Source organism: Podarcis liolepis (assembly GCF_965112155.1).
Source record: "Podarcis liolepis genome assembly, chromosome: 3".
Lineage (NCBI taxonomy): Eukaryota > Metazoa > Chordata > Lepidosauria > Squamata > Lacertidae > Podarcis > Podarcis liolepis.
In genome coordinates this window covers 33,184,792-33,198,251 of record NC_139557.1, presented here as the reverse complement: position 1 = coordinate 33,198,251, position 13,460 = coordinate 33,184,792, and the positions used below count along the sequence as shown (strand labels likewise).

Here is a 13,460-nt window from a genome sequence, read left to right as displayed (position 1 = left end):
AGTAGGCCTTCTTCAACAATGAATATTGCAAATGAATAATTGAAATAACTCTAGTGTTGCCTGTTTAAGTGGTTTGTGGTAGTGGGATCTAATGTTTGCTTTTAAGAATTGTTTGTCTTTAGGAAAAGACGTACTGGTTTTGCATTTTTATTTTGTTTTTTGAACTTTGATGTGTGAGCGGGAAAAGTTTTAAGATTGATAATATTTCTTTGAGTAATGCTGTGTGGCTTCCAAATTACACATTTAACCCTTCAGACAAGTATTACTTTTCACATTTTGTCCCAATACTACTACTACTAATAATAATAATATTTATCAATTTCTAATATTCATAGGAAATGAGATCATTTTCACCATAGATGGTCGCTAGGCAGTTTACAGTACAATTAATAAAACAATCCGTCAAGCAAAATAATATGTTTAAAGCAAACAAGAACCACAGATAGAAGTGTTCAGTCAATAGACATCATGATACAACTTACCTAAAATACTTGCTGTAATAGAAATCTCGTCAAGCACCTGCAGTTTAATAGGGAGGAGGCCTAGCCAATCTCAAATGGGAGCGAGTTTCACAGAATCAGGCCCACAATACTAAATGCTCAGCTTCCGGTAGTTACCAGCAATGCTCCTGTGCTGTGGGGGACCCCTAACAGGGACTCCCCCAGTGAGCTAACAGATTGGGCAGGGATATAGGGATCAGACACGCCTTATGGTATCCTGGACCCAAATAAAATGAGAACCTTGAACTTTACCTTGTGAGATATAATTTTTATTCATTCATTCATTCCCCACCCATCTGGTTGGGTTTCCCCAGCCACTCTGGGTGGCTTCCAATAGAATATTAAAAATACGATCAAACATTAAAAACTTCCCTAAACAGGGCTGCCTTCAGATGTCTTCTAAAAGTCAGCTAGTTGTTTATTTCCTTGACATCTGATGGGAGGGAGTACCACAAGGCAAGCGCCACCACCAAGAAAGCCCTCTGCCTGTTTCCCTTCTTGCAGTGAGGGAACTGCCAGAAGGCCCTCAGAGCTGGACCTCAGCGTCCAGGCTGAATGATGGGGGTGGAGATGGGTGTGAGCTTTCTGCTCACAGAAGGGTTGGCAACAGAAGACCCCTGTGCACAGAGCCTATTGCACACAGGAGAGGTGAGGGATGATGTGAATGGAGGCTGGATCATGCCCTATGTCTTTATTAAGCATTATCTCTTACTTCCACCCATCTTTTGTAGCTTCTGCAGAGCGCTGTTTCTACACAAAAGATCTGAAAGAAAAACAAAACTTTTAAACACCCTTTTTCATCTAAAGCTAACAAAAAAACAAAACAAAAAATTGTTGCTGGCAATGGGCCACTTCTCATAGTATTTTATATTCATTGCCAGAGTATTGAAGGTTACGTTTGACACAGTTGGCTTGTTTTCCAATCAAATTTATAAATATAAAACACTAAAGGAGAACATTTGGAAAATGAAAATGAGCTTTAGCTGCGGATTTCTTATACTGATCCTATGTTAATAAGCTAAATAACAATTACATAGTTCTCCAACTTAATTCTTTTTCTCCTGCATGGGCACTGGTTTCGGAGCAAACAGCTTTAGCCCAGTTCTTTCTTTGGGAAGCTTTTCAGTTTTTCAGTAATGCCTTTCTCCTTAAGCCTCGCCTTTTCGCTGCTTCGGAAACAGATTTAGCTCTGTGTGAGTTTTTCACATTCACCTGGCTAAATAAATGAGCATCAATTATAGCCCAAAACATTTCCTTCCTGCTGTGCAGAAACATACCTCGCGTGGTGTTGCGGTGGGCACACCATATGTGCAGTGCTCTTGGGTCAAGGCCACCTGAAACTGCAGATCCCTGGCACAATCGTGTGCTTTCAGCATTTAATGGGATTTTGTTGTTGTTTGGCTTGTTATAGTCCTTACCGTTTGCATTGTGTAAGTCTATAAAATCAAACTTAAGGTGAGTGGCAGCTTTCCTATTAATAATCTTAAAAGTTAAGTATTAAAAGATTGGCCCTCAAGACACCTGTTGAAAAGAAGTGGGGGAAATACCATGTGACTCATAATGTTCTAATACCTTTGCATAAAAAGATGAAGGACCCCTGACAGTTAAGTCCAGTCGCAAATGACTCTGGGGTTGTGGCGCTCATCTCGCTTTACTGGCCGAGGGAGCCGCCATTTGTCTGCAGTTTTTCTGGGTCATGTGGCCAGCATGACGAAGCCACTTCTGGCGAACCAGAGCAGCGCACGGAAACACCGTTTACCTTCCCGCCAGACTGGTACCTGTTTATCTACTTGCACTTTGACGTGCTTTCGAACTGCTAGGTTGGCAAAATACCTTTGCGTATTTGGCCCTTATTTTGCATTTCTGTTCAGTGTGCCTTCCCTACCTCTGCAGCAATGGGGAACCTCTAGCTCTTGGGCTTAACTGAGCATTTCTTCCCTGGTTGACCTGCAGCATGGTTTGACTCAAGCCACACCCACCTGCTGATCAGCTGATGTCACATGACATCAGGCGTGGGACTGGTCAATGTGCAGGACCAAATGGTAAAAGAAGTACAGTGGTGCCTCGCAAGACGAAATTAATCCGTTCCGCGAGTCTCTTCGTCTAGCGGTTTTTTCGTCTTGCGAAGCAACCCTATTAGCGGCTTAGCGGATTAGTGCTATTAGCGGTTTAGCGGCTATTAAAGGCTTAGCGGCTATTAAAGGCTTAGCGGATTAGCAGCTTAGAAAAAGGGGGGGAGCGGAAAAAAATCTGAACACTCGCAAGATGTTTTCGTCTTGCAAAGCAAGCCCATAGGGAAATTCGTCTTGCGAAGCAGCTCAAAAACGGAAAACCCTTTCGTCTAGCAGGTTTTCCGTCTTGCGAGGCATTCGTCTTGCGGGGCACCACTGTATTATGAGCACACTACAAGTCTGCTCCCAATTCGTCATTCCCAGCCACTGGTAGAATCCAATGTTTGTTTCTACTTGGACACCTTTTTTTTGTTGCTCTGTGATGACAGAAAAAAGTGCCCAATTCGACAGGTGCCAAGCAAGACACTAGGGGTCCTTAGGTCCTTCTTTTCCAGCCCTCCAGCCAAATCAGCTTCTTTTCCCTTGTTTAAAGGGCTATTTGCTTGTTTTCTTTTGGTAGCTGCATCAACTAAGAGGCAGGCTGCACATTACATTTGCCAGACAAGAGCAGCCCGCCTCTTGCCTGCTGAGAATTTTTTAGGCTCCCCTGCTGACAAAAAGCAGAGGAAGCTGGAGAGGACTGCAGTCACAGAGAGAGAAAGAGGAGCTTCTGGCTGGTCTGTTATTGTTTAGCTCTCTCCTTGGCAGTTAATCTTCCCCTAGGAGTTGAGAGATGGATAAGCAGAAATTATCCACTGGGGAGAGAAATGGGCAAAAACCAATAGTGAATTGGCCAGACACTCCTCTTGCCTGCATGTTTAATTGAGAACTCCTCTGGTTTTCTCCACCTGTCTTTAGTGTAGGCTTCAGAATTATCAAACACCAGAGCCCAGACAGCACATGAATCCAGGATTCCAGTACATTGGCATTCACCTGCTTTTCTTCACCTTTCTGAAACAAAGCTATAATTCCATGTGATAGTAGGGGTTTGTGGGATCATTCCTTCAAATAAGCAAATACGTTGACACCTCTTCTCTCAGAGTGTCTGTATTTGTTCATTTTTTAAATTGAGTATTTAGGGATCTGAATGCACTCCTAACTCCACTTACTCAGGAGTAAGCATCACTGCATTCAACAGGGCTTCCTTCTGAGTAGACGTAGTTAGCTTTGTGCTGTTAGCATTTGTGGACACAGTTCGCAAACCTGGGAAACGCTGTCCCCTCCACTTGTCATGTAGCTTTCAGATTTTCAATGGATGAAAAGTTAGTGAAACAAAGGAATTCAGTCTGAAAGAAACAAATAAGTGGGGACAAAATGAGATTTGCTTTGATGTGACTTTAAAAAAATGAAAGCTCAGAGTGTGGGGCCCTGCCTGGGGGCGCCAATGAAGAACTTTGCAGGCACCATGGCACCAGTAGGCATTATGCAGCTACTAAAAAGCTAAATAAAAGGTAAATGACCCCTGGACGGCTAAGTCCAGTCAAAGGCCACTATGGGGTACAGTGCTCATCTCGGTTCAGGCTGAGGGAGCCGGTGTTTGTCCACAGACAGCATTCTGGGTCATGTGGCCACCATGACTAAACCACTTCTGGTGCATGGAGGACTGTGACGAGTGCCAGAGCACACAGAAACACCATTTGCCTCCCCACCACGGCGGTACCTATTTATCTGCTTGCACTGGTGTGCTTTTGAACTGCTAGGTTGACAGGAGCCGGGACAGAGCAATGGGAGCTCATTCCGTTGCAGGGATTCATACCACTAATCTTCTGATTGGACAAGTCCGAGAGGTTCAGTGGTTTAGACCACAGTGCCACCTGCGCAACTATGCAGCTACTATGCTGTACTTAAAATAGAATTAGCCTGTTTCTTTTGTACAAAGTATTCGTAATGAAGTACCCAACCTTACTTACTTGTAGAATCATAGAATTGTAGAGTTGGAAGTGATCCCCAGGGTCATCTGGTCCAACCCCTGAACTGCAAGAATCTCAGCTGAAGCATCCATGAGAGATGACCATCCAACTTCTTCTTAAAAACCTCCCAGGAAGGAGAGTCCACAACTTCCCAAGGGAGACCATTCCACTGTCCAACAGATCTTACTGACAGAAAGTTCTTCCTGATGTTTAGTCGGAATCTCCTTTCTTGTAACTTGAAGCCATTGGTTAGAGTTCTATCTTCCAGAGCAGGAGAAAACAAGCTTGTTCCCTCTTCCATAGGACAGCCCTTGGGGTCCATCTGATTTGGTGATGTCTATGGTTTGAAGGCTTGGATTCAGGCCATTTTGCAGTAGCTCAAGGGGAAGACTGGCACTGCCTGCCTCCCATTAAGGGGCTGCCCACCCTGCTGAGCAAGTGTTGCCCATGCATCCAGCTGCTGGGCTGGAGCCCACTCTGTGTTATACACTGAACCATTGAGATAAGACAAGCTGTATTTCTAAATAATTTTCACTGTGGAGTCATCGTGGACCATTGAAGCATTTCTGGCAACTGTGGGGGACCACAGGACATTTCGGCTGCTGCCACCTGAATAATTCTTCCTGCTGTGGCAGTCATCAGAATGCAGAAAGTGGCCACACACTGAGTAGCAACAATATATGTTTATATATCTTTTTAAAACATATGCCAGACAAAGAGGCATTCGCTCTTACTAAACATAGTTGGGTAATTAGTGTTTAATCTGCTAGAGTTGCACTTGTGGATGAGTGAGGTTTATGCAGCATCTTAGAGGGTGGATTGTCTTTTTATGTGCATCTTCTAATGGCTTCTTCATTCGTTTTTACCTGGAGGTTGAAAGTGTGCTTTGTTCTGTTTAAAACAAGTGTGGCATTCTGTGAAAGCACCCTGCTAAATCAGCTAACCTTTAAATAAGATATAGAGATATGCACATATCAGCATGAGGCCAGCTTTAGTGTCAATTCACCTTACCTAATAGGTTTGGGATAAATTGTAGGGACAGGGCATGCTGTTCACAAATCACTTAAGCTTGCTGTACTGGCACTCAAACTAGCTTAGTCCGCTGGAAGCCAGTATTGCCACCAACTAATCTGGAAGTCAGCGGTAGCTTGAGGGTCGCAACCTCATGAGCCACTCTTGCAAACACAACAGCTTGTGGGATTAATCTTAAGGGTCCCAACCCTTGTGCAAGGGTATTTTTGGGTGGGCTGACTGGTAAATATGCATGAACGCCAACTGCATATTCGCATGATGAAGTTCTGGAGAATTGTACTGGTCCTTTTTGATAAGATTAGCTTTGTGTTGTGTTCTTTTGCCCTCCTGTATAGGCTGATGCTTCCAACTGTGACTCTGAACTTCTTTCCTTGCTCCTGGATGAGAACTTGGTTGCAGACTGCATCTCCACTGTCCTTTATCCTCACCTGATTAATCACTTGCTGGCCAAGCAAGAGGAAGGACGTTGGGATATAGAAGAAATAGCAAAGCAGCTGCAAGGAGCAGGTTTTGTTGCAGAGGCGGGTTCCCTCCTGATGGCATATAAAGGAACACATCCTGCACTCCGGACCTTTGGAGCAGCCCTTGAAGCTGTTCGGCGCTGGATTTAAATGGCTACGCCTTTAAAGTTATACTTGGTGCCTGAACTACATACTGCTTTTCAGGTGGAAAGATGTTTCCAAAGAGACATCGCTTGAAAGGCTATCCTTCAAAATAATCATTGCTCCTGTGCATTGCATAAAATCCTGACAATGTGCATACTTCCTTGCAGTGTTACCCGTCCTATCCCTAGCTCTTTTCCTAAGTTATAGCCTACATCAGCAGGTTGGAGTGTATTCAGTGCAACCCAAGAATTATATTTGGGTAAAGAAACATTTTCCAATTCGTGCCACAATGGACAGCAACGATGCTCCACACCTTCACCTCCAGTATAAACATATAGATATAAATTAAAGGAGTTGAATAGGACTAATCCCCTCACTTGAAAGAGAGCAGAATGTTCAGGGCATCTTAAGAGTTTGCACTTTAAGCTGTTTGGAAGTTAATTTCTAAATTTAATTGCAATGCATTGTGTTAATTAAAGGCTTTCTTTTCAATCAACTCGCGCTGCTTTTGTTACGTGGCTTCTTCCTTTCCCGGAAAATATAACATCTTGCTGATAAATTGATTCTGCCGCTAGATTGTGTACATTCTCAGAAGGCTTGCTCTCTATTATCATTGTGATCATTGAGCACGTAACTGAAGCGTTTCTGTTTTCTTAAGGGGGAAGTGCATTTCTTCATTTGCTGTGGGAGCAATAATAGACCTACTTTTGTAGACAGGCAGAAGGCGGAACTCCATCCATTTTCTCTCCATACACAGCCCCAACCTACAGACCTTTAAACTAAAAGTGACTTGGGATGCCCATTCACACAAGCGCTCTGCGGCGCAGTAAGCAATTGGGAACCAAAACTGACCTGGGGGTTGCTCCCACCTGGCAAGCCATTTCTGTCAGTGGCCTTTTAAAAAACATTTTGTTCCCAGCATGCAATCACAGCCTGGAGAAAAAGGAGGGAATTGCAATGGATTGGGGGAAATTGTTGGAATTGTGTGGGAAGCCATTTCAGATTATCAGCTTTCTGCACATTTGTTTTTTATGCACACTGAGCAGCAGAGTGCATGTGGGCATCGTGCTTACGGTATTCTGAGCATTTTTGTAAAAAGGCAGTTGAAAAATAAATGGAGATTGGAATGGTCTAAAGTTGAGGGCCACTTTAAATATTTGACTGCGTAATGAGGCTGCCATTATGCACATATGTGGTCCGTGTGACAGGCATAATGTTTAAGAGGCTTTTTTTGCTGTAAAAAGCTTGTAACATCCACACACCAATGTAAGCACCAGAAAGGAATATGCAGCCCCTTTATTGAATGCGCCAGCACACATCATAGGAACACCTGCCCCATGGAGTGCCTATGACTCACTCCATCATTAATTAAATGTATGCCATGGAATAATAGTGACCATACTACCAGTTTTATGCTGGAACGTGTTTTATAGCATAAACAACCCCCAAAAGCTGTGTGGAGAATGGGCGATACTATTGACCACAAATACAGCATTTCAGCAGTCTGTTGTATACCACAAATTTAGGAGGAGGGGAAACACGATAATAGCATTGTAGAGTTGGAAGGGGACACCAGGGTCATCTAGTCCAACCCCCTGCTATGCAGGAATCTCAGCTGAAGCATCCTTTTTTTTTGTAAGATAGAAAGTAATGTTTATTTTTGTATACCTCCACTTATATTTGAAAACAATTCTCCTACTTTTATTTTTTTTTCTTTTCTTTCTTTTTTCAAACAAATAATCATAAATAAGTAAGAATGAAAATGTGCACCCCACCCCCGAGACCATTCCATTGTAACTATCCAACCTCCCAAAACTTCAACACCTCTTGCGATGGTTTGACCCCTTTCCATTTTAACAGTACAAATTCTGCAGACAACCTCCATTTCTCCTGCATATTCCCTGTCTTACCTTAATGGCACATGTCCATTTATCATTAATAGCTATATCCTACACAGCTGAAGCATCCTGGCAGATGGCCACCCATCCTCTGCTTAAAAACCTTCCATGATGGAGAGTCCACCGCATTTTGAGGGAGTCTGTTCTGGTGTCAAACCGCTTTTAATGTCAGAAAGGTCTTCCTGATGTTTAGTCGGAATCTCCTTTCTTGTAATTTGAAGCCGTTGGTTCGAGTCCTACCCTCTGGAGCAGCAGAAAAAAACATTGCTCCACCCTCCACATGGCTATCATATCTCCTCTTACCCAGGCCAAAAATGCCCAACTCCCTCAACCGTTCTTCATAAAGCTTGGGCAAGTTCACCTACGGGTCTATAAATCCACAGACGAGATCCTTCGCTGATGAAAGGTCTTGAACCGACGAACCAGAGAAAACAGGAGCAGCTAAAACCAGAGCAGCTGGCAGGCGGACAAAGGGAGATCCCTGGCTGCGTCCTACCTTTAAGGGGCAGACCACACCCCCGGACCAACCCAATTGGCCGGCTAGGGGGTGATGCAGGCGGGAATCCCCCAGTCGTGCAGGGGCTGGCCTCCCACCCCCTGTGCACATGGAGGGACCGTGAAGTCCGCAACCCCACCTCCTCCTCAAGGCAGAAGTGGCTTTCTTATAGATTTATAAAATTTATTAATCACCATTCCTCATGCAAGATTCTCAATGTGTGATCAACAGTCATCAACCAGATGCCACCCTAAGGGCATTTCAGTCACCACAAAGTACTCCTAACAATAGCATTCAGAATCCAAACGGCTCCAGACATTATCAATTCAAATGTCAAGAGGTCGTGCCAACATGCATTCTTACTATGCACTGTTCATCCACACAGAAGACACTTGGAATCTCAAGGATTCCATCCCACTAACTAGGTAAAGGTAAAGGGACCCCTGACCGTTAGGTCCAGTCGTGAACGACTCTGGGGTCATCTTGCTTTATTGGCCGAGGGAGCCAGCATACAGCTTCCGGGTCATGTGGCCAGCATGACTGAGCCACTTCTGGCGAACTAGAGCAGCGCACGGAAATGCTGTTTACCTTCCCGCCGGAGTGGTACCTATTTATCTAGTTGTACTTTGACATGCTTTCGAACTGCTAGGTTGGCAGGAGCAGGGACCGAGCAACGGGAGCTCACCCCGTCGTGGGGATTCGAACCACTGACCTTCTGATTGGCAAGTCCTAGCCTCTGTGGTTTAACCCACAGCGCCACCTGCATCCCTTCCTACTAGCTAGCTAGCAGTTAAAATGGTCAAACTGCATTCTGTATGGTTCTGGTGCTTTTCTAATGGCACAGATGTGCCCCTCTTCCCCAAGGCAACAGCCCAATTCCATATGCAGCTTTGATACTCTGAATAGCCTTGGAGCTGTTTACAAACCACAGTGAGGGGGCAAGTGTATGAAGGTCTTTAAACCACACTTTGTGGACTTTTTTATCTCTCTCTTGTGCACCTATGTTATTTGTCGCGATGGGTGGAACAGATGTATACTGTTTAAAAGTACAGGTGCAGCACTGCAAAGAAATAAATGCAAGAATGTTGAATAAATGAGAGACTACGAACCAGGGAATGAAACCTAAGAGGGATTGTAATGAATACAATTGTGCCATCTGCAGAGTACTTGGCAAGAGGAAAGAAAAGGTAAGACTGTAATTCGTGTCGATTCCGAACTGCCGGCTTTAAAAGTCAAGAGGCCCTTCTGCAAAAAAAGTTGCTTTAAAAGCCAGTATATTCTTCAGAATAAAAGGTGGTTCTTGGAACTGAAACACTTCTATTAATGCGGCTTTTCTGATCATTGGGTTATTGCAAGCAAGTTACTGTTCCAAGCACGTACACACACACACACACACACACACACACACGTAAAATTGTGAACTGAATAAACGATGGGGTTCTTTGGAAGCAAAATACATCTCATGGAAGTTGAGGGTATCAAAACAATATTTTTTTATTGCTGGCAACAACTTGGGACATGAAGAAGCGAGATAGCAAGGATCAGCAGCAATGATGGGGACAAGGACTAAGAAAGAGTTCTTTGGGGAACTGGAAAGGCTAGTAGTCTCGGTCACCAGTTACCTCCTAATGTGACAGAAATTCATCTCAATAAGAGACAAGGTACAAGGTGGGAGAGAAAGATCAATACAGTCAAGCTTCCTGTCTCTGTGCTTCATTGAAGCATTCAATGAAATTTCGAGTTTCTCCAGTCATTGTTCAACATGGTCTTGTGGTTTGCGTCAATCCTCTGTATCAAAATCAAGCCGAACAAATTCTAAGGACTATTCTAGTAAATGTAATCACCTGAGTCTCTGCAGGAGTGGATTTGACCTTGTCATCAAAGATTACAGGGTGCGTAATATCCGTAGAGTCAAACACAGCAGGAATGAGAAGGAACCTCCTTTTGAGAACCTCTCAAAAGGTCAAGAGGCTATTGGAGCACAAACTCCTGGGAAGCAACTCCCTCTGGTAATATGCTGTAAATGTAATGTTTTGCCTTCTGCTCTTCCTTAACTTTGGATGTTTTACAATATTATTTGGTGCTCTTTAAGTACTAATCATTACTGAACCGGCTTGAATATGTTTTTCCCTCTCTGTGATATATGAGCAATTTATCTAAATGCAAATCTGGTAATTAGAAATTGCATTCATCTTAATGCATATTTCTGTACGAGGAAGGATCCTTTGTAGACTCATAGGACATCTTATTTATTGTTTGGAGGGTTTTTTATTATTATTTCTGCAATATAATTATTGCTACATGTTATGTAACTTATTGCATATCTATTAATCTGCATGATGCATATATTTTTCAGTCCAAAGGAGCTCTTCCATGGTGCTTTTATTGCAAGCATCGGGGCTGTTTTTAGAACACAAGGTCTTTGTATCTGGGTCCATAGGAGAAACTGTTCTGCATTGCTCCAATCATACATATAAACATTATTTTGTATTATTATTATTGTTGGCAATGTGTGTACATTTCTTCAAACTCCTTTTCCAGAGTTACAGATTGACTCAAATAATGTGCAGAAATGTAATTTAAAACATGATTGATTTTTTCCCCATTTTAAAAACGCTCAAGGCAATCCCAGAGGCATGGGGTTGGTGTTAGAGCAGCTATAATATGTACTGCTTCTTCAAATGCATAATTTTTTCTCCCCTCCCCACTTCAGATTGCAGTTATGTGAATCAAAGTTTGCAGTTCAACAGCCCTTTTTCAAATGTAGTTGCTGTTCTGTCCCCATCTTTCAGCCTGCAACTCAAGAGGATAAGGATTCCACAACTACAACCAGACACAGAGTCCCCTATAATCCCTGTAGGAAGTAACTGCCTGTTTGTTTGCTAGCTGCACCCTCGGCTAAACAGTTCTGCCAATAAATTTATATTGTTATTTACAGACATCCTGCTACAGTGTTCCTGTTTTTGAAAGTGAAGGTCTTCACCGAATGCTGTTTGAATCCAGTAGTATGCTGTGGAGCTGGTTCTCTGTTACATGCTTTTTGTTGTTGTTGTAATGTGAGTGGAAGCCCATAAACTAGGGCCAGGGCCTTTTCACTACTGGCCCCGACTTGGTGGGATGCTCTGTCACAAGAAACTAGGGCCCTACGGGACTTGACATATTTCTGCAGGACCTGCAAGACAGAGCTGTTCCACCTGGTCTTTGGTTTGGACTCAGTCTGACCCTTATGTTTCCCTCCCCTTATGGTTTTGATCTATGGGCTACTTTTAAAATGAGGCTGCATTTTAAATTGCATTTTAACCTGTATTTTAAATTGTTTTTGTTTCCCTATTATGTTTTTACTGTAATTTTACTGGTGTTAGCTGCCCTGGGCCTGGTTCTGGCCGGGGAGGGCGGGGTATAAACAAAATGTATTATTATTATTTATTATTATAAAACTGTCTTGGTGTGCAAGTGCCAATTCAAGAGCACGGAGAACTGCTATCTGGACATGCAATCATTGGCTGGTTCTCATGTTGCCAAGTCAGTGAATCTATGCTGTGCAAATGCATTGCTCTTAGGTAAATGATCATTAGCACATGATAGCTTTTTTTACTGTAATAGAATTAAGCCTGTTTAGATGCAAATGCCCTGAAATGCTAATAGACTGAGGTGGAAGTGGGAGAGTAAATTTTAAATGCCTTCCCTGTTTTACTCAGCAAGTCTCCTGTTTGAAGCTGAAGCCCACAAGAAGCTGCTACCCAATGAAACATAGGAGCATGAAATATACCAGTCAAGTCAAAATAATAGAAAGACTGCCATATTTATATACTGTTGGTGTATCTGTCCTGCCCTTTGCAATATAGTCTCTAGGCTGTTGTTTAGTTGTTTAGTCGTGTCCGACTCTTTGTGACCCCATGGACCAGAACACGCCAGGCACTCCTGTCTTCCACTGCCTCCCGCAGTTTGGTCAAACGCATGCTGTTAGCTTCGAGAACACTGTCCAACCATCTCGTCCTCTGTTGTCCCCTTCTCCTTGTGCCCTCCATCTTGCCCAACACCAGCGTCTTTTCCAGGGAGTCTTCTCTTCTCATGAGGTGGCCAAAGTATTGGAGCCTTCAGGATCTGTCCTTCCAGTGAGCACTCAGGGCTGATTTCTTTAAGAATGGATAGGTTTGATCTTCTTGCAGTCCATGGAACTCTCAAGAGTCTCCTCCAGCACCATAATTCAAAAGCATCAATTCTTCGGCGATCAGCCTTCTTTATGGTCCAGCTCTCACTTCCATACATCACTACTGGGAAAACCATGGCTTTAACTATATGGACCTTTGTTGGCAAGGTGATGTCTCTGCTTTTTAAGATGCTGTCTAGGTTTGTCATTGCTTTTCTTCCAAGAAGCAGGCATCTTTTAATTTTGTGACTGCTGTTACCATCTGCAGTGATCATGGAGCCCAAGAAAGCAGCTTACAATAAAAACAGAAATGCCAGCAAATAGTTAAAACAGAAGGTGAAACAATAAAAAACCTGCAGTTTAAAATGTAAATCAAAGCATCCTAAAAGGCGATTTGCAAAGATCTCCAATGCCTTTAAACATTGTTAATGTAATATGGGAATCCAGGTGCATCTGAGCAGATCAGGCAGAGGTTAGGGATTAAGAACATTGGAGATAGAGTTAAGATTTCAGGACCAAGGACAGATCACAGAGAAGCAGAACTCCAAGCATCTCTGATCAGGAATTCAGTGAGGACTGAAATATTTTGCTGGGGCTTGAGAATTTTGGCCACATATTAGCCCTTCTTCTCCTTCTCCTTCTCCTTCTCCTTCTCCTTCTCCTTCTCCTTCTCCTTCTCCTTCTCCTTCTCCCTCTTCTTTTTCTTTGGTATATGCCATTTTAAATTTACAAAGGAACACCCTGAGCTTAGAGGCACA

At 43.2% G+C, this 13,460-nt stretch overlaps 1 protein-coding gene across 2 annotated transcripts in view; it reads left to right on the top strand.

Annotated features, from left to right (window-relative positions):
* Positions 1-6,654, top strand: part of NBAS (NBAS subunit of NRZ tethering complex) — a 180,351-nt gene extending 173,697 nt beyond the window's left edge. For both annotated transcript variants that reach the window (XM_083495383.1, XM_083495382.1), the window contains one exon: positions 5,889-6,654. In XM_083495383.1, coding sequence (XP_083351509.1) covers positions 5,889-6,164 — 276 coding nt within the window. In that variant the 3' untranslated portion in view covers positions 6,165-6,654. The remainder of the gene's footprint in view (positions 1-5,888) is intronic.
* The last annotated feature ends 6,806 nt before the right edge of the window (positions 6,655-13,460 follow it).